The sequence below is a fragment of the Tenebrio molitor genome, chromosome 3 (assembly GCF_963966145.1).
Source record: "Tenebrio molitor chromosome 3, icTenMoli1.1, whole genome shotgun sequence".
Lineage (NCBI taxonomy): Eukaryota > Metazoa > Arthropoda > Insecta > Coleoptera > Tenebrionidae > Tenebrio > Tenebrio molitor.
This window is the reverse complement of record NC_091048.1, coordinates 2,196,788-2,219,757: the sequence shown is the minus strand read 5'-3', so window position 1 is coordinate 2,219,757 and position 22,970 is coordinate 2,196,788. Positions and strand designations below refer to the sequence as shown.

Sequence of the window (22,970 nt, the reverse complement as noted above, 5' to 3'; positions counted from 1 at the left end):
AATAGGTAACTAAAGTAACGAAGCATTTTAACCCACAGTTAACTTTGACTGGCGTTGGTGCAACCGGCCCTAAGACAATGAATTACTTAATTATACTTAATAAAATTCAAGGTGAGTCGTTTTTTGTGCCGGTCAGTGCACTACGAATTAATGAGACAAACAAGGTGTAGCAGACGTGAATAAAAGTTAGTTACGTAAATCCAAGGCCATAAATAATTTGAAACTGAAATTTTGAAAAAATCGATTAAAAAAACGCGAACTGAGCAAATAGTTATTTTTGTATTAAGTGCGCGAAGAGAGTGTTTTTTGTGCATGAAAAGGTCTTTTACGCCGAGACGAAGGTCGAGGCAGTATAAGCCTTTGAATGCACAAAAACATCTTCGCGCACGAAATATAAACAATATTTTTTCTATAATTAATTCAAAAAATTGAAATTAAAAATTCAAATTTTTGAAGAAACTCTGAAGTTTCAATGCAGTGACCATGTTGCTAGGTAACTAATAAAAAACAGTGCGTGAAATGAAAAACAGAAATAGTCGTATGCGTGAAATTGCATTTCACACACTGTTTTGTATGGTTTCTATGGTTTCGATCTTACTAACAATGCAAAAAAAAAATACACGTCAGAAAATGACCCACTTTAGGCACAGATAACTATGCGTGAATTTCAATTTTTTGAATCAATTATAGAAAAATAATATTTACTTAATGAAAATATACAAATTTAGCTTTATCGAGATATTAAGGGTAACAGTTAAGCAAAAACGAGATTTAATTGTAGCATTTTTTAAATCTAAAATAAAAATAGGCGTTACAGTATTAATATGTATTTTTACAACATAATTTTGTATTGTTAAAAATAAATTCCACACAACCCACAACCTTTGCAAGTGAAATTTGATTTTCCTACAGTAATTCCTTCAATTTAGTCCTTAATGTTTTGGCAGTAGAATTTTTTGGAAGTTGTTCAATAAATCGTACCCCTCCGTATAGATGCTTTTGAATAGAAATATTTTCTAAAATAGAAATCTTCCACTTTAACGTATTTGACACATCTATTCTGAATTACCAGCAACGTAGCGAACCAGATCCTCCTCACTCACACTTTCCTTTGGTTGTTTCACTACGAAGGCCAGGGGCACTTCTCCTGCTTTCTCATCAGGTATTCCAACCACTCCAACATCTTTCACTGCTGGATGTTGTATTAGAACAGCTTCCAACTCAGCTGGTGCAACCTAAATCCATAATAAAACATTTGTGTACTTCTATTTCATTAATTTATACTAACTTGGAAACCTTTGTATTTGATCATATCTTTGAGACGATCCATAATATAGAAAAACCCTTCCTCATCGAAATACCCTAGATCACCACTTTTCAAATACCCTTCTTCATCGAACACCGCCAGGTGGTCGTTCCCCAAATAACCCTTCATCACTCCAGCGCCCTTGATCCTCACTTCTCCACATTCGTTCGCTCCGAGAACTTTGCCACTTTCAGGGTCACACACTTTAACCTGCTGAGCGGTTACAACTTGTCCCGTCGATCCGGTTCTTTTTACATTTTTAGGAGTTACAGTGGCCAGTCCACCTATTTCAGTTAAACCATAAATTTGTCGCACAGATTTGATTTTCAACAGTGTCCCTACTTCTTCTTCCAACTCTCTGGTCAGGGGAGCTGACCCGCACAACACATCGGTGACAGAAGACAAATCGTATTTTTGCACCAGAGGACTCTTCACCAAAAACAAAAGAGTGGCAGGGACTGCCAATAGCTTCGTGATTTTGTGCTCTTGGATCAGATTCAAGAAGCGATCTGGAAGAAATTTTTCTAAAATCACTAATTTTGCTCCGTACAAAATCGCTCCAAGACTGAGTCCGGTTCCCAAAAGATGAAAAAATGGCAGATACGCCAGGATCCTTTCGTTTTCGGTGAAATCGAGCCAATTTGGCTCTCCAACATAGAGCATTGTGATTCTGAAGTTGGCGTGAGTTAGTTGGATCAGTTTTGGCATGCCTGACGTGCCCGAAGATGTCAAAAGAAGAGCGACATCTTCTTGGGGGTCGACCTCAGTGGGATTGAAGCGATGATCAAAGCTTCCTGCTTCGACAAATTCGTCAAAATTTTCCAAGTCTGCTGAAGCTTCAGAGTCGTAAAGTATTATTCTAGCGGGAAAATAATCTTCGTCCTTTAGTTTTAAAAGATTTTCTAACACCTTTACTGTGCAGAAGACCACAACTGGTCGACAAATTGAAAAGAAGTGTTTCAGTTCTCCTAAAAGATTAATTTTGACAAGCGTTTTACTTTAGTTGGTCCACACCTGGCGTGTAGTCTGGATTGAGAAGATTCACTTTAGCTCCAATGTAAAATCCCGAAATGATCGTTAACTGATATTTCCAATTGTTCTGGGACAATATCGAAATAACATCGCCCTTCTTTATTCCTGCTTCTTTTAATTGTGACGCCAGTTTAACAGACAACTCTAGGATTCTTCCGTAATTCACTTCTTCACCTGTCCAGTCAATCTTGAATCAAGACGTTGAAATTATTTAGAAAGTTTGTGAAAATTCTTACTATAGCAATGCGACTGGGGTCCCACTTCTTCATTTCGTTGAAAAATATGATTCCCAGAGATTTGTTGGGAAGTCTATAATTATCTGGAGGACCTACTTTTACTAAATCGGTCATGGTGTGTTTAAGTAAGCCTGTCAACAAATAAGTATCAAGGTCCAAAAAGTGCATCTTTTTTGTCTGAGTCTGGGTTTTCTAGTCGAGGCGGAGCCGAGACTTGAAACAGGCGAGGACAAAAGGCACTTTTTGGCCGATATTCACACAACGTTTTTCGTGTTCGTTTGCGCAAAAATTTTGAAAAACATGAATTAATTGTAAATTTTGAGGTTATTTTTGATAGATGTTAAATTAGGTATAGGTATATACACTGAAAAATTTATATATTTAGTTATACACCACTTTTTACGTTATGTATCTCTGGCCACGAACACGAAATAGTAATTTATTATACGAGTTTTATAAGACACCACTTTGCCGCACGCGTTTTTTAGAGCACGACGAGAGCAGCGAGGAGTGGTATAAAGCAAACATGTGCGACAAAATGGCTTATAAAACGAGAGTAATTTAATATTTTTTCTATTTTGTCCTTATTTTAAATTTTAAATTAAAAAAAAGTTCAAAACATAATGCTAGGAAAATTTATTTGGCAGATACAAAGGGTTGGTAACACTGGTAACTAGACGAACAATTGCAAGTTTTGAATTGTCGTGAAGTGCAGTGATCGCCTAGCAACTTTACTCATAGTCACTTCACTGCCAACATTAAACAATTTTGGAAAACTGCGAACTTACGAAAAATGTAAAACCACAAACAGACACAATTTTTAATGAACAGCGACTAACAGATAATAATCATTACTACTAAGAATCTTCGTTCAAAAATTAAGGTCAATGTAAAAATTTAGTCCACAAACAGGTATTGCAAGGAATTGTTTCAGTCTGATGGAAAATAACTGACAAATATACATATATGAATACATTATTCTTCTGAATGGAACGTCGTTTCTGTGGCTATAATTTTTATTAACATCAAATAGATTTTTTTTTCCAGGAATAAAAGCGTGACTCACTTTGACAAAGTTGTACTCGTATGTCATATTGTGTTACTAATAATTAAAAAAAAATCAAATTAATAAAAATTAATTAATTTGGGACAGTTGAAATAGAATTTAATTACATAAGAAATACACATGTTTCAAAGAAATGTAGTATTGCTTCAGAGATGTTGTTTGTTGCTTGTTGCTTCAGTCATTTGAACAGTTTATTGCTTGTGACAATTATAACTACATTTTATTAAAATCTTATTCCACAATAATCCATTTTATATAAAATAGCTATTTATGAACTAAGTTGCGAAACGAAAGTGTTTTTTGCACGCGATGTGAAGTTAACCAACGAGGCGAATGCCGAGTTGGTCAACACATCAAGTGCCTAAACACTTCTTTCGCAACGTGTTTCATACATGATTTTTTCTACAACCATCAAACTTTTATAATAAATGGAAAACGTGACATTGTCAGCATTTTCTTGACGTCACATTGACAGGCGAGTAAAACAAAAATCGATCTTGTTACCGAATTATTGTTTACAAACAATAATTTGTGAAAAATTATCGGAAAAAGAAATTATAAAAAAAACATATGCGGTTTGCAATCGATCATTGATAAATATAGGATTTGCGGAACTGAAGGGGAAATAATTGAACACATCATTTCTTCTTGCACCGTTTTGGCTCAAAGCGAATATAAGAAACGTCATGATATATTCGCTAAAATTATACACATGAATTTAGCTGTTAAATTCAATTTATTAAAAAATACACAACCACATTATAGTTATACACCAGAAAGTTGTTTGGAAAATGACAATTACAAATTATATTTTGATCGAACAGTTTTAACTGACATTCATATTAAGCATAACAGACCAGACATTATTATTTTAAATAAACAAAAAAAAACAAGCATATCTTTTAGATATACATAGCTGTTCCAAATGCACATAATATAACACAGACATATAACACAAAAATTCATAAACATTTAGAGCTCTCTGTTGCTATGAGAAATCTTTGGTGTTTAGAAAAAATTTCACCTTTTACAGTTTCAGCAACGGGAATAGTACCGCAATCTCTTTTTAAAAATTTAAAAATTCTGGATTTAGAGAACACATTGGTGGTTGAAATTCAAAAAGGTATATTTTTATACTTATGTCATATCGTGAGGAAGTTCCTTAACATTCTATTACTTGATAGTAATATCCGTAATAGTGTATGTACTCCGGCAAAATTGCCGTGCCGCCGGGTTAAGAATTGAGTATACATATACTTATGTTATATACAGGGTGATTCATATAGTTTCATAAATATACTCATGTCAACGGCGCTTTCGAATTCGACTCGTGCTAACGCACTCGTCAAATTCATATCCCAGCGCCGTTGGCATTCGTAACACCACCACAAAAAGTAATCGGCATAGCATTGACCACTCGTCGTATTACAACTGAAGATTCAGGCTAAAATTCTTAAGAATAATGTATAATACCTTGTGTTACAAGGAACGCCTCAACTTCGAAGACACCCTGTATACATTGTTTTGCAAATACATTGTAAAATTGAAAATAAATATACCAGGGGCCCGTTTCATAAAAATTACAATTCACAAATGACAATTACAAATCGACAAATTTGTTGGATTTGTCAAAAGTTTCGTTTCATAAATATACAATTGACAAATACAATTTACAAACGACAAACAACAAATGACAATTGTCATTGGATCAAATATTAGGATTTTGGTTTAATTAAATTGTCACTAATCTTGTAAAATAATCATCCACAATTTGCTAAATATTCCAACTTAAATAAATTGTCATATTTAATTTGCAATTGTGCTTAAACAAATAAAATAGGATGAAATGAATAAAATAAACATAAATATAAAGAATAATGTGTGACAGCAGCAGCGAAGAGAAAGTTCAAGAAGTAATATTAGTTTAAAGACCAAGAAATTTGCGATTAAGAAACATTTTTCATATCCATGCTGAATATGAATTCAACGAAAGATTTCGATTAAGGTAGCCATATACGAGTGAGATTTCCTCAAGGTTCGACCCGAACAGTCCAAGCCTTGAGGAATTCCTCAACGTATGTGGCGGCGTCCTTGAGGCCGCGGTGGGTGGGAAAGACACAAAAATCCCAAACAAAATTTCCTCCCTGAGGCTGGATTTTCCCAGTCTCTTGCTGCGTATATGTGTTGTCATTATCGTATCTTCTTTAGCGACAAAAGGGGTGACCAATAAAAGAAGCTGATGTAAATATGTATCGTGGTGCACTGCAATCACACAACCGACAGCCGCTAAAATATTATCATCCATTGATACCATGATGAAAACAATTTACAAAACCAACAACCACCACCAGTCAGCGCAGAACTAGTGTGTTGATCTGGGGCCTGTTTCATAAAAATTACAATTTACAATTTAACAAATGACAATTACAATTGCACAATTGCCAAATTTGACAAATATACGTTTCATAAAAATATTTGTCAATTTTGTCAATTGTAGAATTTTTTACAAATGTCACAAATGTCAGTAAAACAAACTGTTTATGAATAACATTTATTTTTGGCATCTAAAATTGATGCAAGTGTCTTTATTGAGAGAAATTAATCTCAAAAAATATTCCATACATATTTCCTACTGCACGATATTGCCCTCCATTATCTAACCAATGTAGGGCTATCAGAAATTGCTGTTGTGGAACTAACGCTTTATTCCTCTTTGTTGGGTGCGGTACTCTTTCCCCAACTTCATTTAAAATCATTTCTATATTTTCAGCTCTTAAGGTAGCCATTCACGAGCGGGATTTCCCCAAGAAAAAGCCTCGTGGTTTTCCTTGAAGATTTCCTTTACGAAATCCTAGCCCACACACGGAGAGGATTTTCCTCAAGGAAAAACTTCGGAGATTTTCTCCAGGTTCAACTCCAGATCAACACACTAGTTCTGTGCTGACTGGTGGTGGTTGTTGGTTGTTCTCGTGGTTTTGTAAATTGTTTTCATCATAGTATCAATGGATCATAATATTTTAGCGGCTGTCGGTTGTGTGATTGCAGTGCACCACGATACATATTTACATCAGCTTCTTTTATTGGTTACCCCTTTTGTCGCTAAAGAAGATACGATAATGACAACACATATACGCAGCAAGAGACTGGGAAAATCCAGCCTCAGGGAGGAAATTTTGTTTGGGATTTTTGTGTCTTTCCCACCCACCGCGGAATCAAGGACGCCGCCACACACGTTGAGGAATTCCTCAAGGCTTGGACTGTTCAGGTCGAACCTTGAGGAAATCTCACTCGTATATAGATGGCTACCTTTAATCGAAATCTTTCGTTGAATTCATATTCAGCATGGAAATGAAAATGTTTCTTAATCAAAAATTTCTTGGTCTTTAAACTAATATTACTTCTTGAACTTCCTCTTCGCTGCTGCTGTCATACATTATTCTTTATATTTATGTTTATTTTATTAATTTCATCCTATTTTATTTGTTTAAGCACAATTGTCAAATTAAATATGACAATTTATTTAAGTTGGAAGGTTTAGCAAATTGTGCATGATTATTTTACAAATGTGATTAGTGACAATTGCTTTATGAAACCAAAATCCTAATATTTGGTCCGAATGACAATTGTCATTTGTTGTTTGTCGTTTGTAAATTGTATTTGTCAATTGTACATTTATGAGTAGGAAATATGCATTGAATATTTTTTGAGATTAATTTCTCTCAATAAAGACACTTGCATCAACTTTAGACGGCGCGTCTGAATTCCTCCAGTTTACCTGATTTAATCCGAACACCCAAAAGGGTCTACTTAATCCTTCGAACGAGTTCCTCCAGAGTTATCAATACCACCTAGCGCACATGTAACACATTTAATTTTCAATTTTGTCCGACTGAAATTGTGATAGATTTTGAAATTGTAATTCACAAGGCAGTTAATTTTAAGTGGCCCACTGCTAAAATAATTGGTTGCCGTTTTCATCTAGCACAAGGCATAAGCATGGTACAGAAAAATCCAATATTTGGGGTTAACAAAATTTTACATAGATCCCAGTTCAGTAGAGGGGCATTTTTTAAAATTGTTTTTCGGAATGCCTTTTTTAAAGCCTAGTGATGTTGAAGAGTATTTCTTAGGATTATGTGAAATACTACCTTGCAACAACTCTGGTATTGTTCAATTCAGTGATTATATAATTGATAATTACATCAGTGAAGAAGCTCTATTTCTTCGCCACATATGGGCAAGTGCTTCCAATGTATCATATCGCACAACAAACGCATGCGAATCATTTCATGCGAAATTTAACACAACTTTTTACCAAAACCATCCTAATTTGTATCAGTTTATTGAAGTTTTATTGCAGTTTCAATCCCAAATTTATGCCAAAATAAAAGGTGCATCAAAAATAAAAAAGTTAGTAGACAAACCACCCTAAAGCAAGAATTTGTTTCAAGGCAGATTGTGCAATATGAAACAGGGCAAATAACAAGAAACAAGTTTCTATTTTATTACAATGGTCCATGATATAAGTAATTAGTTAGCATGCTGCGCTAAATCTAGTCCTTTCGGCAAGGTGTTCTGGAGGAATTCGGATAGTGGATTATAGCTACCTGAGGCTTGGTGGAGGAACTCAGGTGCGTCCACTTTAGGAGGGATGCCATTTTGCGAATGATGATAGAAAGCAACAAAAAATAAATGTTATTTATAAACAGTTTGTTTTACTGACATTTGTGACATTTGTAAAAAATTCTACAATTGACAAAATTGACAAACATTTTTATGAAACGTATATTTGTCAGATTTGTCAATTGTACAATTGTAATTGTCATTTGTTAAATTGTAAATTGTAATTTTTATGAAACAGGCCCCAGCTTATATGTAGCTACTAAAAACAGAAGAATATGCAAATAATGGAAAAATTAAAATAATCCGAATTAATGAGACAAACAAGATGTAGCAGACGTGAATAAAAGTTAGGTAGGTACGTAAAAACAAGGTCATAAATAGTTGTAAACTGGAATTTTGAAAAAATCGATTAAAAAATGCGAACTGAGCAAAATAATATTTAATGAAAATATACAAATTTAACTTATCGAGTTATTGGGTGATATTCATAAAAAATAGAACATGCTAATATTTGTAATTCATAAAATGTAAGTAAATACTTTTGCAGAATTTAAGGAAGTGCTAGTACACTTCTGTTCACGGAAAAAGCATACAAGTGTTGAGAGAGATTTTTGCGATTTTTTGGTTGTGTAAATTTACTTGATGTTTGTTTCCATGTTTATCCATATTAAGTTACCAGGTAAGAATTTACAAACGAATTTTGATTATACCGGACTTATAAGAACCAACAATAAACCTTGAAAATAAAGAATAATACCTATAATGTTGATAACAGTAAAATTAGAGGTGGAATGAAGTACACTTTTACTGACTGAAATCGAAATATTTCAATTACCTGGCACTGACATTGACAGTGACATCAGGTAATGGTAAATCTGATTTACACAAGCAAAATGTAAGTGTATGCTTTTTCACTGAACAGAAGTGTACTTAATGTAGCATTAGCATATGCTTAGAAAATCATAGAGAGATTAGTTTCTACTACTGTTTATAATTCATAAAATAGAGAAGTTACAAAAATAAAAATTACTATCTACTTATAGAACAAATACTTATAAGCATCAGTCTTTAGATAAAATTATCAGTTCAACCTAAAAGTATATACTTGAATCCATATTCACAAACAGATGCTTGTTTAGTAAATTGACTTATAAGTCAATTGAACAGTAGACATGTGATTTTATAAGTATATGCTTATTTTTGTGAGTAGTTACTCTCTATTTTATTAATATAGCCAGTAGTAGAAACTTATCCTCTATGACTTTCTAAGCATATGCTAATGCTACTGTTAATTTCAAAATTATAGAGTACACCTGAAAAATCAAGAAGTCGATTTATTAAAGTTTCTTCCACATGCAAAGATGCCTTTTTGAAATTTGACCGTCATATTTTTTATATAGGTTAGGTAAGTTTGACAGCATAAAACGTCGCTGATATTTTAGAACACCATAATGTCCATAATATTGTCTGTTTTATCCTCTTCACGATGTTAAAATACTGAGCTACCCTCCGGATCGACCACCCTTCTTCTAATTTGGAAAGAATGAGCACTTTCGGGTTTTCGATTAAATTAGGCATTTTGTTTGTCAAAATTGACATTGATCATTGACAAAAAATGGAAGTGCATTTCACAATGTAGAAAATTAGGTGTGCTCTATAATTTTGAAATTAACTGTACCTTAAGTACTAGCATCTCCTTAAATTCTACAAAAGTATTTACTTACATTTTATGAATTATTATAAGTATAAGCATGTTCTAATTTTTATGAATATCACCAAGGCGATCTTCATTTACCAGGCCATGACACTGACCAAAGACAGTGCGCTATGGAATGGCCTACCACAGTCTGGCAACATTGCTTCACCAACATTTAGTGAAAAAATTCTAAATCCACTAAACCTGTCATTATATTTGCATTTGTCAAATTTGAGTGATCTAATTTTACGACAGTTCAAAAATGCGTTATCGCATTGTAATAAGTATATAGTTTAAAACCACCTTGGGGACAGAAAAATAACGGTGCTCATTACTGTTACTGATAAGATAATCTTTCAGATGCTCTGTGGTGTTCCGGGCTATCGAAACTGCTTGGCTATAAATTAACGCGAGGTGGGCATTTCCAATTTAAATATAACAATTTTGTTCTCCCCATTAGAAAATATCGCAAATTTATTGTTTAAAAATTAGAACAACACTTGCATATCTAATAAGAAACAATACAATAAAAGATCTTCTTTATGTAGTAAACTCATTTATACAGGTGTCCCAGAACTCGCGCGTCAACTGTTAACTGTGAATTTTAATATTTAATCCAACAAGGATTCTACAACAACAAACGTGAAAAGTATATTAGTTTTGAAATGAAAACGATTTTAAGATAACCGATCACACACGCCTTCCTGAAGGTAACTCTACTAAATGTATGCGTTTCCCAGGAAACGATTTTAGATGTTGCTGCTAAAAAAAGTGTGATGAATTGTTTGGACAACGAGTTTTATAAGGGTTGATTTGGCACACAAATCCCAGGTCTAGAAAACGACCCGTAGGCGAGTTTTTTATGTAATTTTTTTGATTTTTTTTTAAATTTTTAAATAAAAAAAATAAATTTTCAAATTCTAGGGAATTTTGTATTATGTAATTGGTAATTCAAGATAGCGGATGCAACTACATCTGCAACATATGTTAAAAAGTAGAGTTTGAACATTAATATTGGAAGTTTTTTGGTGTAAATGACAATAATACACTGAAATATTGATAAAAAAATTTTAGACATCTATTAAACTACTAGTGCTTTAATAGATAGCCATAAACGACTCCAAATTGAATACAATAATAGACCTATTAAAATATTCTAAAAACATAATTATATCTTTAGTTTGTGTTCTACTCATCTACTGTTCTTTGCCTAACGTGCAGCACGCGGTACAGTACCATGCGGTACATGTAACAACAAAGCACACAAGTTACTAACGCATGCGTATTGGTAAGGATCGTCCTGGGTTATTTAGCCTCTCGTATGGCTAAAGTCCATTCAAAAAACATCTGGACTGTCAAAATCAAAATTGCAGTTATTAGGTTGGTTAAATCACTAGTTATTTTCATATCGCCCGGTTGGTATCTATGATTTTTTGATTTTTCGAACTAGTCATTTGTTTAAATTGACATTGTCAAATAAATTGCAAAATTATTTAAGTATATTTTGTAAAAAGGTTAAAATGAAAGGTTCAAAACAAACTAGGGTGGTTCTATTGGCACGAGAGAAGAAGGCCATCACAAGTTATTATATTATAAAGCCATATCTTCAATAAAAAACGTTTCTGATTTTACCCAACTATGTAGAAAAACAGCATCTTGCATTGTGAAAACCTAATTAAAGCTGATTGATTAACTATGATGAGTATTAGAGATGTTTTACCCATAATATCTTGGTGGAATCTGACTCAAATAGATAGGTATGGAAAGCGATTTTCAATTTTGTTTGTTGTTTAGTTTGTTACCTGTTTTCAGTGTGTCGTGTGTCACCTTCTCTTTGTCTTTGTGTTTTTTTTATAAACTTTATCAAATTGCTCCAGTTTTTTAGTTGCTGCATTTCACTTCAAGTGTTCAAAGTTCAAAACATTTTTAGTTCAATGATTTAAAAAGAAACATAACCTAAATATATTTTGTAACTAGATTTTGACGTGGGTACATTCTAGCGAAAAATGTTTGCGATATTTAAAATCTCTTTCACATTTGATGGAAACTTAAATACAGGTACAGTTAATTTCAAAATTATCGAGTACACCTCAAAAATCAAGAAGTCGATTTATTACAGTTTTTTCCACATGTGAAGATGCCTTTTTGAAATTTGGACGTCATATTTTTATATAGGTTAGGTAAGTCTGACAACATAAATGTCGCTGATATTTTAGAGCACCATAATATTGTTTGTTTTATCCTCTACACGGTGCTCTTCGCGATGTTATAATATTGGGCTACCCGCCGGATCGACCACCCTTCTTCTAATTTGGAAAGAATGACCACTTTCGCCACTTTTGGTTAGATTAGGCATTTTGTTTGTCAAAATTGACATTGATCTTTGACAAAAAATGTAAGTGCATTTTACACTGTAGAAAATTAGTTGTACTTTATAATTTCGAAATTAACTGTACCCACGTAATTTGAAGAAGAAGATGCATAATTTGAATTGCAATTTGGTACACTTAAATGACATTTTTAATTCAATTTGACGAATTTGACCAAGGACTTGTCAAAATTTATTTTAAATGTCGAATTAGTTTCAAAATTTTAGGAACATCATAGGTCATGGAATGGCCTACCAGGGAATGTGGCAATACAGCCAGCGTCCTGGCCTGTAACTTTAGACCGCCTTGATATCACCCATGGGTGATATCAGTATTCATTTTCTAAATGCATGAGGGTTGGTCATGACTTTGTACAAACCATGACAGTATAAAATGTCATTTTGGAGTGAAAGCACAAACAACCATAATAATTATTATAGATTGGAATTTTATAAAATAAAACGTTTTCGGCCTCCCAATCTGGGAAATATAGCGTTACCTTACACTTTAGGTCAAGGGAGGTGCGATTTCCCGTACAATGTCAAAAATTTCTAGTGGAATGTGGGAAAAATCTAGTGGAGTACGGGAAAAATGTGCGGACACCGTTGATTTATTCTTTTCACAGTTACTTTAAAATTAAAGTGTCCATACGTTACTTTAATTTAGTATAAAAAAACACATTTCCCTGTATAATTTTTCCGATAAATGTGTTTGTTTAATTTATATCGATCGAAAAAGAAAATAATCGTAACAGGGAAAATACAACCTATTGGGTTGGCAGCTTTATATGTCAAAAAGTTTGACAATTGTCAGGTATTTCATAAATATCTGCAAAATTGCACAATAAAACAAAACCACAGAAGTTGATATATAGTTTTGTGTACCTACTTTATCCAGTACTAGCTGTTAGTGCTAAAGTGCAACTGGAAAATAAAAATTTACAAAACATTCTAACCCCAAAATCTTGTATTCACCTGAAGAAAGATGATTCGTTTTCACCAGGAAGTAGTGGTTAAGTACAAGACATTTTAATAATTTGCAACATTAACATAATTTATTTTGTAAAATTACAGTTGTAAACATTATTGTTACAATTCTCCACTTTCGAGAACAATGCAGAAACAATTTGGTAACTGTCAGCTTTATTACTTCTGGGTTGAATGTCAATATGTTGTACTGGTGCTTCTCTTACGGTACTGATGATGGAATTCTCAATGTTGGATGGTTACATTGGAAGCAACTGCTAAAAATTCAAGTAGATTAAAGCACTGTATCGAAGTTTGTGACACAACTCACCATTGTTTGAGCTGTAGCTGCAACACAGTAAATTTTGTTTTTGATGTTGAAGGAAGGCCATCAGTCATCACGAATCATTTTAGGAACTTCAATCTTGTGTCCATAGAGCAATCAAGGTTCAAATATTTGTCAATTTTATTTGAAATTGTTTTAATTGTATTAATACCAATTTAACCTGACTTCCATATATTTCTTCACAGTTTCAACCCAGTTTGGATTGGTAATGGCAAACGATCTACAAATATTGGTTTTTGTGTCAATTATCAATATAATATCTTCTCTTGACATTTTCCATTTTCAGAGTATATAACTCCTTTCGGAGCCAGGCACCACAAACACCTATTAATAAAACTGTCTGTAATAAAATATGGTTTATTAAAAATTTGTGAATTAAAGAATAGTTATTACATACTTTCGTGAGAAAAAATTGTCCTATGTAACGTTGTTTCGATTTTTGTGGTAATAATTCAGAATTTAGTCCTGCCACTAGTTGTACTCTGGTGTCACATTTAACTCACTCTATATTATATACTAGACATTTTTTTCACTCGATTAATACACCAAAATCAAATTTTGAAGCACGACCGTGAAAATTTAGCCGGCAAATAATTTGTTAGGAAAAAAACAAATGAGCGGTCACGGTCGTCAAGGAATTGATTCCACAGCATTCGATTCTTTATTGACGATGTCAAATTCTACAATAAAATTAGTCTTGATTTTTAAAAGATTTAATATTTTGGTCAGCCGAAAAGTCTAATACAAATGTCGTACGGGACTTATTTTCCGGCCCTCCAACTAATCAGGCACTCGGCTGCGCCATCGTGCCCGAAACCAGTTGTCGTGCCGGAAAATTCACATCCCGTACTCTAATGTAAATAACTATTTCATTTTCTGAAGAATCATGTAATTATATTTATAAAATTCGTAAATTACAATGGTAAAGAAGCCTTACTTCTCTTTGATTTTAGAGGCAATATTTTAAACTTAACTTAGATTTGATCTTCCTCCATCATTTCACTATCAGAATCGAATTTTGCATCATCTGATGCTGAATCTTGCAGGCTTCCTAGTTTTTCTGTTATAACATCGTTAATTAGACGATGTCCAACCTAGAGATCGAAATTACTAATTTATTTCTCAAGACTATTGAGGACTAGTTACGTTAAAAATATCTGTTAACCTTGTTACCAGATAGATCAACTCACTCCTATCTTGCTTCACGTGTTTATAACATTTCAAGATGCTGCACTTGGTTTCTTGAGACACAACTTTCGGCATCGTGTTGAAGAACATTTTTACTTGATACCTACCTGGCAGTTGATGACAGTTTATATTGTCAATTTTACTATACTGTGTGAAATGTGTCAAAAAATCATGGACAACCCTCATGCGTTTAGAAAATGAATACATAATACATTCATTTTTGTTTTAGACCAGAGTAGGCAGAGTAGGTAAATTAGTTTTAAATTTGTGCAATATTTACATTTATCACTAATTAAACACATTATTGAGTCCTCGAAACTATGTACCTAAAGTCTATTCAAAAATCAAAAAACCACCAACGTCGCAGTTCCTCGATAATTACTATCGGCAACGCTGTTCTGTGTAAAATTTGGTGAGAATTGTAATTTTGAGGTTAAGTGTTTATTAAATGTCTTGTTTTTCTGGGCATGTATAAGTAAGTAAAAATAATAAGAATCAATAAATAAATGAAACCTGCTGCTAATAAAACAATACGAAAGAAATTCAAAGTAATTGAATTTTATTTTGAATCAAATAAATGTCATAATTTATAGTTACCAATACAGTATGAAAAAATATCTACCTAGGATTTTTTAAATTTTACCAATCTAAAACAACAGGTGGTGGATTTTTGATTTTTGAATAGACTTTAGTTAAAAATTTGTAACGTGAATTTGGAAAATGATAACAGTTGGATTCAAGCTACTTTACCGATAAAGCTAGAAGGACTTGGTCTTAGAGATGTAAACAAACTATGTTATCCGGCATTTCTTGGATCTTGGAACTCTTCTAATCAATTATCGTCACTTAAACTTCCAAATTCAATTTCGCAACTAAATGATTCAGCTAATGAAGAAGCAATTTTAAATTGGAGTTTAATTACTAACATGAAACCTTTGGAAATTCCAACGGCTTATGATCTGAAAATTTGGGATAAAAAAATTCACAATATTTGTTATAAAATATTATTAGATAGAATGTCTACAGACAAAGACCAAGCCCGATTATTAGCTCTTCAAGAAAAAGAATCTGGAGCTTGGCTACATGCACTCCCTTCTACAAATTTAGGTACTCTTTTAGATAATCAATGTTTCAGAATTTCAATTTGTTTACGACTTGGTATTCCAATGTGTGTTCCCCACCCCTGTATATGCGGCGAAATTGTCGATAAATTGGGCCATCATGGTCTATCATGCTACAGAAGTGCTGGAAGAAGAGCACGTCATGAAATGATCCTTGACCTTGTTAAACGAGCTGAAATTCCGTCGATAAGAGAACCAAATGGATATTATCGAAAAGACAACAAACGACCAGGCGGTATAACTTTAATTCCCTGGTTATGTGGCAAACCTCTTTTATGGGATGTAACATGCACGGATACATTGGCTAAATCATATATTTAATTATCTTCAAAAAAAGCTGGAGAAGCTGCTCGCCTACGAGAAAATGCAAAAAAATCGAAATACGTAACTGTGGAGACTTATAATAATTACCATTTCGTACCTATTGCTATTGAGACTTTGGGTCCTTGGGGTGATGACGCAAAAAAAAAATTAATGAGATTGGTCAGAAAATACAGAAGATTACAAATGAATCAAGATCAACTTCTTATTTGAGCCAAAGAATAAGCATTGCAGTACAACGGGGTAATGCAGCGTCAGTCCTTGGAACAATAGAAGATTCAAGCAATGACAAATTAGCAGAAATGTTTTATACTTTATAAAATTTTACATAATTGTGTAACTTAAATTACATTGTTTTATATAATTTGAAAATCAAATAATTCACAGAACTCTACAGTGTTCTATTCTTTGTTGGAAGTTTTTTGTAAATTTGAAAACAATTTACACAATACAATAGATAACATGTAGTTTGGAAAATGATAATGCTTGGCTACATGGTCATGAATTTTGACAAGAAAGTGTAACCTCAAATATATACATGATGTATATTGTCATTCAGCATTCAGCCACAGTCTTACCATACAACTCGCCAAATTTCCATAGCCTACTCTGGTCTAAAACAAATGTGAATGCACTGTAATAACGGGTGACTATTAAAATTTTCACTTAGGGTTGGCTATGGATCATTCTTTGTTTTCCGTCGCACCTTAGACACTGACAAATTTGACACTTCAATAAATGTTTTTTCTCCTTTATAGGTTATGTTTCTATTGTACTGACTGACATTTGTCGTTCGTTCTTGCGTGTGTCTAAAGTAACAGAAAAAATAAAAACTCGTTCAAAGCCAACTCCAAGTGAAAATTTTAATAGTCACCCGTTACATAAAAGTCCATTCAAAAATCAAAAAACCACCAACGTCGCATTTTCCTCGATAATTACCATCGACAATGCTGTTTAGTGTAAAATTTGGTGAGAATTGTAATTTTGAGGTTAAGTGTTTATTAAATGTCTTGTTTTTCTGGGCATGTTTAAGTAAAAATAATAAGAATCAATAAATAAATGAAACGTGCTGAGCAATAATAAAACAATTTGAACGAAATTCAAAGCAATTGAATTTTATTTTGAATCAAATAAATGTCATAATTTATAGTTATCAACATAGTCTGAAAAAATATCTACCTAGGGTTTTTTAAATTTTACCAACCTAAAGCAACAGGTGGTGGTTTTTTGATTTTTGAATGGACTTTATTAAGGGCAACAGTTAGGCAAAAACGAAATTTAATTGTAGTATTTTTTAAATCTAAAATAAAAATAGGTGTTACAGTATTAATACCTACGTATTTTTACAACATAATTTTGTATTGTTAAAAATAAATTCCACACAACCCACAAACTTTTCAAGTGAAACTTGATTTTCCTACAGTAATTCCTTCAATTTAGCCCTTAATGTTTTGCCAGTGGAATTTTTTGGAAGTTGTTCAATAAATCGTACCCCTCCGTATAGATGCTTTTGAATGGAAATATTTTCTACAATAGAAATCTTCCACTTTAACGTATTTGACACATCTATTCTGAATTACCAGCAACGTAACGAACCAGCTCCTCCTCACTCACACTTTGATTTGGTTGTTTCACTACGAAGGCCAGAGGCACTTCTCCTGCTTTCTGATCAGGTATTCCAACCACTCCAACATCTTTCACTGCTGGATGTTGTATTAGAACAGCTTCCAACTCAGCTGGTGCAACCTAAATCCATAATAAAACATCTGTGTACCTCTTTTTCGTTAAATTGTACTAACTTGGAAACCTTTGTATTTGATCATCTCTTTGAGACGATCCATAATATAGAAGAACCCTTCTTCATCGAAATACCCTAGATCACCACTTTTCAAATACCCTTCTTCATCGAACACCGTCAGATGGTCGTTCCCCAAATAACCCTTCATCACTCCAGCGCCCTTGATCCTCAATTCTCCACATTCATTCGCTCCGAGAACTTTGCCAGTTTCAGGGTCGCATACTTTAATCTGCTGAGCGGTTACAACTTGTCCCGTCGATCCGGTTCTTTTTACATTTTTAGGAGTTGCAGTGGCCAGTCCACTTATTTCTGTTAAACCATAAATCTGTCGCACAGATTTGATTTTCAACACTGTCCCCACTTCTTCTTCCAACTCTCTGGTAAGGGGAGCTGACCCGCACAACACATCCGTGACAGAAGACAAATTGTATTTTTGCACCAAAGGACTTTTCACCAAAAACAAAAAAATGGCAGGGACTGCCAATAGCTTCGTGATTTTGTGTTCTTGGATCAGATTCAAGAAGCGATCTGGAACAAATTTTTCTAAAATCACTAATTTCGCTCCGTACAAAATCGTTCCAAGACAGAGTCCGGTTCCCAAAAGATGGAAAAATGGCAGATACGCCAGGATCGTTTCGTTTTCGGTGAAAGCAAACCAACTTGGCTCTCCAGCATGGACCATGGTCATTCTGAAGTTAGCGTGAGTTAGTTGGATCAGTTTTGGCACGCCTGACGTGCCCGAAGATGTCAAAAGAAGAGCGACATCTTCTTGGGGGTCGACCTCAGTGGGACTAAAGCGATGATCAAAGCTTCCTGCTTCGACAAATTCGTCAAAATTTTCCAAGTCTGCTGAAGATTCAGAGTCGTAAAGTATTATTCTAGCGGGAAAATAATCTTCGTCTTTTAGTTTTAAAAGGTTTTCCAACACCTTTACTGTGCAGAAGACCATAACTGGTCGACAAATTGAAAAGAAGTGTTTCAGTTCTCCTAAAAGATTAATTTTGACAAGCGTTTTACTTTATTAGTTGGTCCACACCTGGCGTGTAGTCCGGATTGAGAAGATTCACTTTAGCTCCAATGTAAAATCCCGAAATGATCGTTAACTGATATTTCCAATGGTTCTGGGACAATATCGAAATAACATCGCCCTTCTTTATTCCTGCTTCTTTTAATTGTGACGCCAGTTTAACAGATAACTGTAGGATTCTTCCGTAATTCACTTCTTCACCTGTCCAGTCAATCTAGAATCAAGACTTTTAAATTATTTAGAAAATTTGTGAAAATTCTTACCAAAGCAATGCGACTGGGGTTCCACTTCCTCATTTCGTTGAAAAATATTATTCCCAGAGATTTGTTGGGAAGTCTATAATTATCTGGAGGACCTACTTTTACTAAATCGGTCATGATGGTGTGTTTAAGTAAGCCTGTCAAGAAATAGTATATTGTCATACGATTTTTACAAGACTTTCCGATACTTATGTCTTTCGAAACCAGTGTAACATGCTATTTTTTCAATACTCAGCGGAAAAAGCATCAAAGGCGGCTTAATAATCAGTCTATCGTAATACATAAATGAGATAAATCAAACAAAAACTCAGCTAAACTTTGATTTATTTGAAAATAGTTAATAAAATTTTACCACTGAATGTATAAAATAATTATCTAGTGACATTTATTTTAATGACATTGGGTTGGTATTAATGAGCAATGTCATTTCTTTGAAAATTAAATTTCAAATTGTCTTCCAAATGTTGTTACAATGATGATAATCTACCCCCTTAATGGTTTATTTTGATCCAAAACCTGGGTTCAGGTTGAAATGACATCACAGTTAACACTGAAATCAATACCAACCCCATATTTTAATAATCACCAGAAACCATGCTATAAAATTGATCTATTGTGAACCAGTTTTTAGTGTCATAAAGTGCTCATTGTGACAACGAAACGCAATAGTTATTTGTGTATCAAGGTCCAAAAAGTGCATCTTTTTTGTCTGAGGTTGGGTTTTTTAGTCGAGGCGGAGCCGAGACTTGAAACAGGCGAGGACAAAAGGCACTTTTTGGGCGAGGTTCACACAACGTTTTTCGAGTTCGTTTAGGCAAAAATTTTGAAAAAAATGAATTAATTGTAAATTTTGAGGTTGTCTTTGATAGATGTTAAATTAGGTATATAAACAGAAAAATTTATATATTCAGTTATACACCACTTTTCACGTTATGTATCTCGGGCGGCGAACACGAAATAATAATTTATTATACGAGTTTTATAAGGCACCACTTTGTCACACGCGTTTTTTAGAGCACGACGAGCGCAGCGAGGAGTGGTATTAAATTTTAAATTAAAAAAAAGTTCAAAACATAATGCTAGGAAAATTTATTTGGCAGATATAAAGGGTTGGTAACACTGGTAATTAGACGAACAATTGCAAGTTTTGAAGTGCAGTGATCACCTAGCAACCTTTTCAATGTGAGTCACTGCCAACATTAAATAATTTTGGAAAACTGCGAACTTACGAAAAATGTAAAACCACAAACAGACACAATTTTTAATGAACAGCGACTACCAGATAATAATCATTACTACTAAGAATCTTGGTTTAAAGTTAAGGTCAACGTAAAAATTCAGTCCACAAACAGGTATTGCAATGATTTGTTTCAGTCTGATGGAAAATAACTGACAAATATGCATATTTGAATACATAATTCTTCTGAATGGAACGTCGTTTCTGTGGCCATAATTTTTATTAACATCAAATAGATTTTTTTTGCCAAGAATAAAGGCGTGGCTCACTTTGACAAAGTCGTATTTCATATCGTGTTAGTAAACATTAAAAAAAGTCAAATTAATAAAAATAAATTCCGATGTGAATTTAATTACATAAGAAATACACGTACATATTTCGAAATCTGCATAAGAAATGTAGGATTGCTTCAGAGTTGTTGTTTGTTGCTTGTTGCTTTAGTCAATATGTAGTTACATTTGAACAAATTATTGCTTGACAATTATAAGTAAATTTTATTAAAATCTTATTTCACAATAATTCATTTTATATAAAATAGCTATTTATGAAATACCTACGAGTAAGTTGTGAAATAGAAGTCTTTTAAGACGCGACGTGAAATTGACCAACGAGGCGAATGGTCAACACGTCAAGTGCCTAAACACTTCTTTCGCAACGTGTTTCATACATGATTTTTTTCTACAATCATCAAATTTTTATAATAAATGGAAAATGTGACATTATCAAAATTTTCTTGACGTAAAATTGACAGGCGAGTAAAACAAAATCGATCTTGTTGCCGAGTTATTGTTTACAAACAATAATTTGCGAAAAATTATCGAAAAGTTTTTCCGCATTATTTGAAAAAATGAATGATTCCGAAGTGATTTTGCTATCGAAAATGCAGCAGAAACCCCCATGAATACCCTTATACCAGAGAGATCAAAATCAGCGTATCAACCGACAAATTTGAAATTTTAGCAAGCAGAAAAAAGTGGTAACCACTACAGAAAAGATAATAAATAGTGAAATTATACCTGACACTATAGCAAATATAAAACAGAAGTCTTTATATTGGAGATACTTTAAAGAACTGGAACAACCAGAAATTAATATTTAGGCTTCTCATGCATGGCTTAAGAAATCAAATATTCACCCTAAGACGGAGGGTTTTATATTTGCAATACAAGATCGTGTTATAAATACAAGAAATTATAAAAAACACATATACGGTTTGCAATCGATCATCGATAAATGTAGGAATTGCGAAACTGAAGGGGAAACCATTGAACACATTATTTCTTCTTGCACCGTTTTGGCTCAAAGCGAATATAAGAAACGTCGTGATATATTCGCTAAAATTATACACATGAGTTTAGCTGTTAAATTCATTTTATTGAAGGATACACAACCACAACCAGTTAAAATCACAAAGTTGTTTGGAAAGTGACAATTACAAATTATATTTTGAACGCACAGTTTCAAATGTGTTTTACCATATTCAGCATAACAGACCAGACATTATTATTTTAAATAAACAACAAAAGCAAGCATATCTTTTAGATATAGCTGTTCCAAATTCACACAATATAACACAGACATATAACACAAAAATTAATAAATATTTAGAACTCGTCCCACAAACCTTCAGCTCGCTCGTAAAGGATCAAAAACATTATGTGGAATAATCAATAGAATAAACACTAAACTAACTATGGAGACATGTATTGTTGGTTGCATCGCAAATTTTGATGATTTGTAATCATCTTCTAATACATACAGCCGCGGACAGAAAAAAAGTAGGACAAGTCTTATTAAGTTTTAGAAAATCTGCCTGGAGCAACTCAGAAGTGACATATACATTGTTCTGCTAATACATTGTAAAACTGAAAATAAAAATAGTAACCAATATGAAGTTACTAAAAACAGAAGAATATGCAAATAATGCACAAATTAAAATGAACACATATTGTTATCAATTATGTACTGATATTAAATAAATTAAAATAGTACGAATTAATGAGACAAACAAGGCTATAAATATACCGGGTGGGGTGTATAGTTGGAAACTGGAATTTTTAAAAAATCGATTAAAAAATGCGAACTGAGCAAATAATATTTAATGAAAATATACAAATTTAGCTTTATCGAGATATTAAGGGCAACAGTTAGGCAAAAACGAGATCTAATTGTAACATTTTTTAAATTTAAAATAAAAATAGATGTTACACTATTAATACGTATTTTTTTTGAATATCATAATGAAAGTGGCACTTTTTTACACGCTAAATCGTAGTGAAAGTAGTACTTTTTTGTATCATTTTATTCCATCTCCTTGGAGATGATTGTCAAAGCAAACCTATTTTTTTTTTGTAATTTTTCATATAAATCCTTTTAGAC

At 33.1% G+C, this 22,970-nt stretch overlaps 2 protein-coding genes across 6 annotated transcripts; both read right to left on the bottom strand.

The window, feature by feature from the left end:
• Nucleotides 1–754: 754 nt before the first annotated feature.
• On the bottom strand, nt 755–3,502 carry LOC138126138 (luciferin 4-monooxygenase-like). Its single transcript, XM_069041814.1, has 6 exons — nt 3,363–3,502; nt 2,575–2,705; nt 2,321–2,525; nt 1,289–2,274; nt 1,070–1,235; nt 755–1,016 (listed from the first exon to the last, which is right to left on the bottom strand). Exons 2-6 carry the CDS (start codon nt 2,686–2,688, stop codon nt 907–909), a joined length of 1,581 nt encoding a protein of 526 aa, XP_068897915.1. The 5' UTR covers nt 2,689–2,705; nt 3,363–3,502; the 3' UTR covers nt 755–906.
• A 9,852-nt stretch (nt 3,503–13,354) lies between these two features.
• LOC138126137 (luciferin 4-monooxygenase-like) lies at nt 13,355–20,689 on the bottom strand. 5 transcript variants are annotated; one of them, XR_011157651.1, is made up of 8 exons: nt 20,584–20,689; nt 19,358–19,491; nt 19,104–19,308; nt 18,069–19,054; nt 17,850–18,015; nt 14,786–17,796; nt 13,625–14,733; nt 13,355–13,571 (listed from the first exon to the last, which is right to left on the bottom strand). XR_011157651.1 is itself a non-coding variant. In XM_069041813.1 (6 exons), exons 2-6 carry the CDS (start codon nt 19,469–19,471, stop codon nt 17,687–17,689), a joined length of 1,581 nt encoding a protein of 526 aa, XP_068897914.1. In that variant the 5' UTR covers nt 19,472–19,491; nt 20,584–20,689; the 3' UTR covers nt 13,355–17,686. The 5 variants fall into 5 exon arrangements, 1 of the variants encoding a protein (XP_068897914.1); XR_011157650.1 differs by having other exon boundaries at nt 13,355–13,979; nt 14,037–14,733; XR_011157652.1 differs by having other exon boundaries at nt 13,355–14,733; nt 14,786–17,809.
• Between the last annotated feature and the right edge of the window lie 2,281 nt (nt 20,690–22,970).

Excerpts from the sequence above, each read along its gene's own strand:
- LOC138126138 (XM_069041814.1), bottom strand. The coding sequence starts at position 2,688 with ATGACCGATTTAGTAAAAGTAGGTCCTCCAGATAATTATAGACTTCCC. Across the intron at positions 2,275-2,320 it reads CAATCCAGACTACACGCCAG|GAGAACTGAAACACTTCTTT; the intron begins GTGTGGACCAAC and ends TTAATCTTTTAG. Across the intron at positions 1,017-1,069 it reads TCTGGTTCGCTACGTTGCTG|AAAATATTTCTATTCAAAAG; the intron begins GTAATTCAGAAT and ends TTTCTATTTTAG.
- LOC138126137 (XM_069041813.1), bottom strand. The coding sequence starts at position 19,471 with ATGACCGATTTAGTAAAAGTAGGTCCTCCAGATAATTATAGACTTCCC. Across the intron at positions 19,055-19,103 it reads CAATCCGGACTACACGCCAG|GAGAACTGAAACACTTCTTT; the intron begins GTGTGGACCAAC and ends TTAATCTTTTAG. Across the intron at positions 17,797-17,849 it reads GCTGGTTCGTTACGTTGCTG|AAAATATTTCCATTCAAAAG; the intron begins GTAATTCAGAAT and ends TTTCTATTGTAG.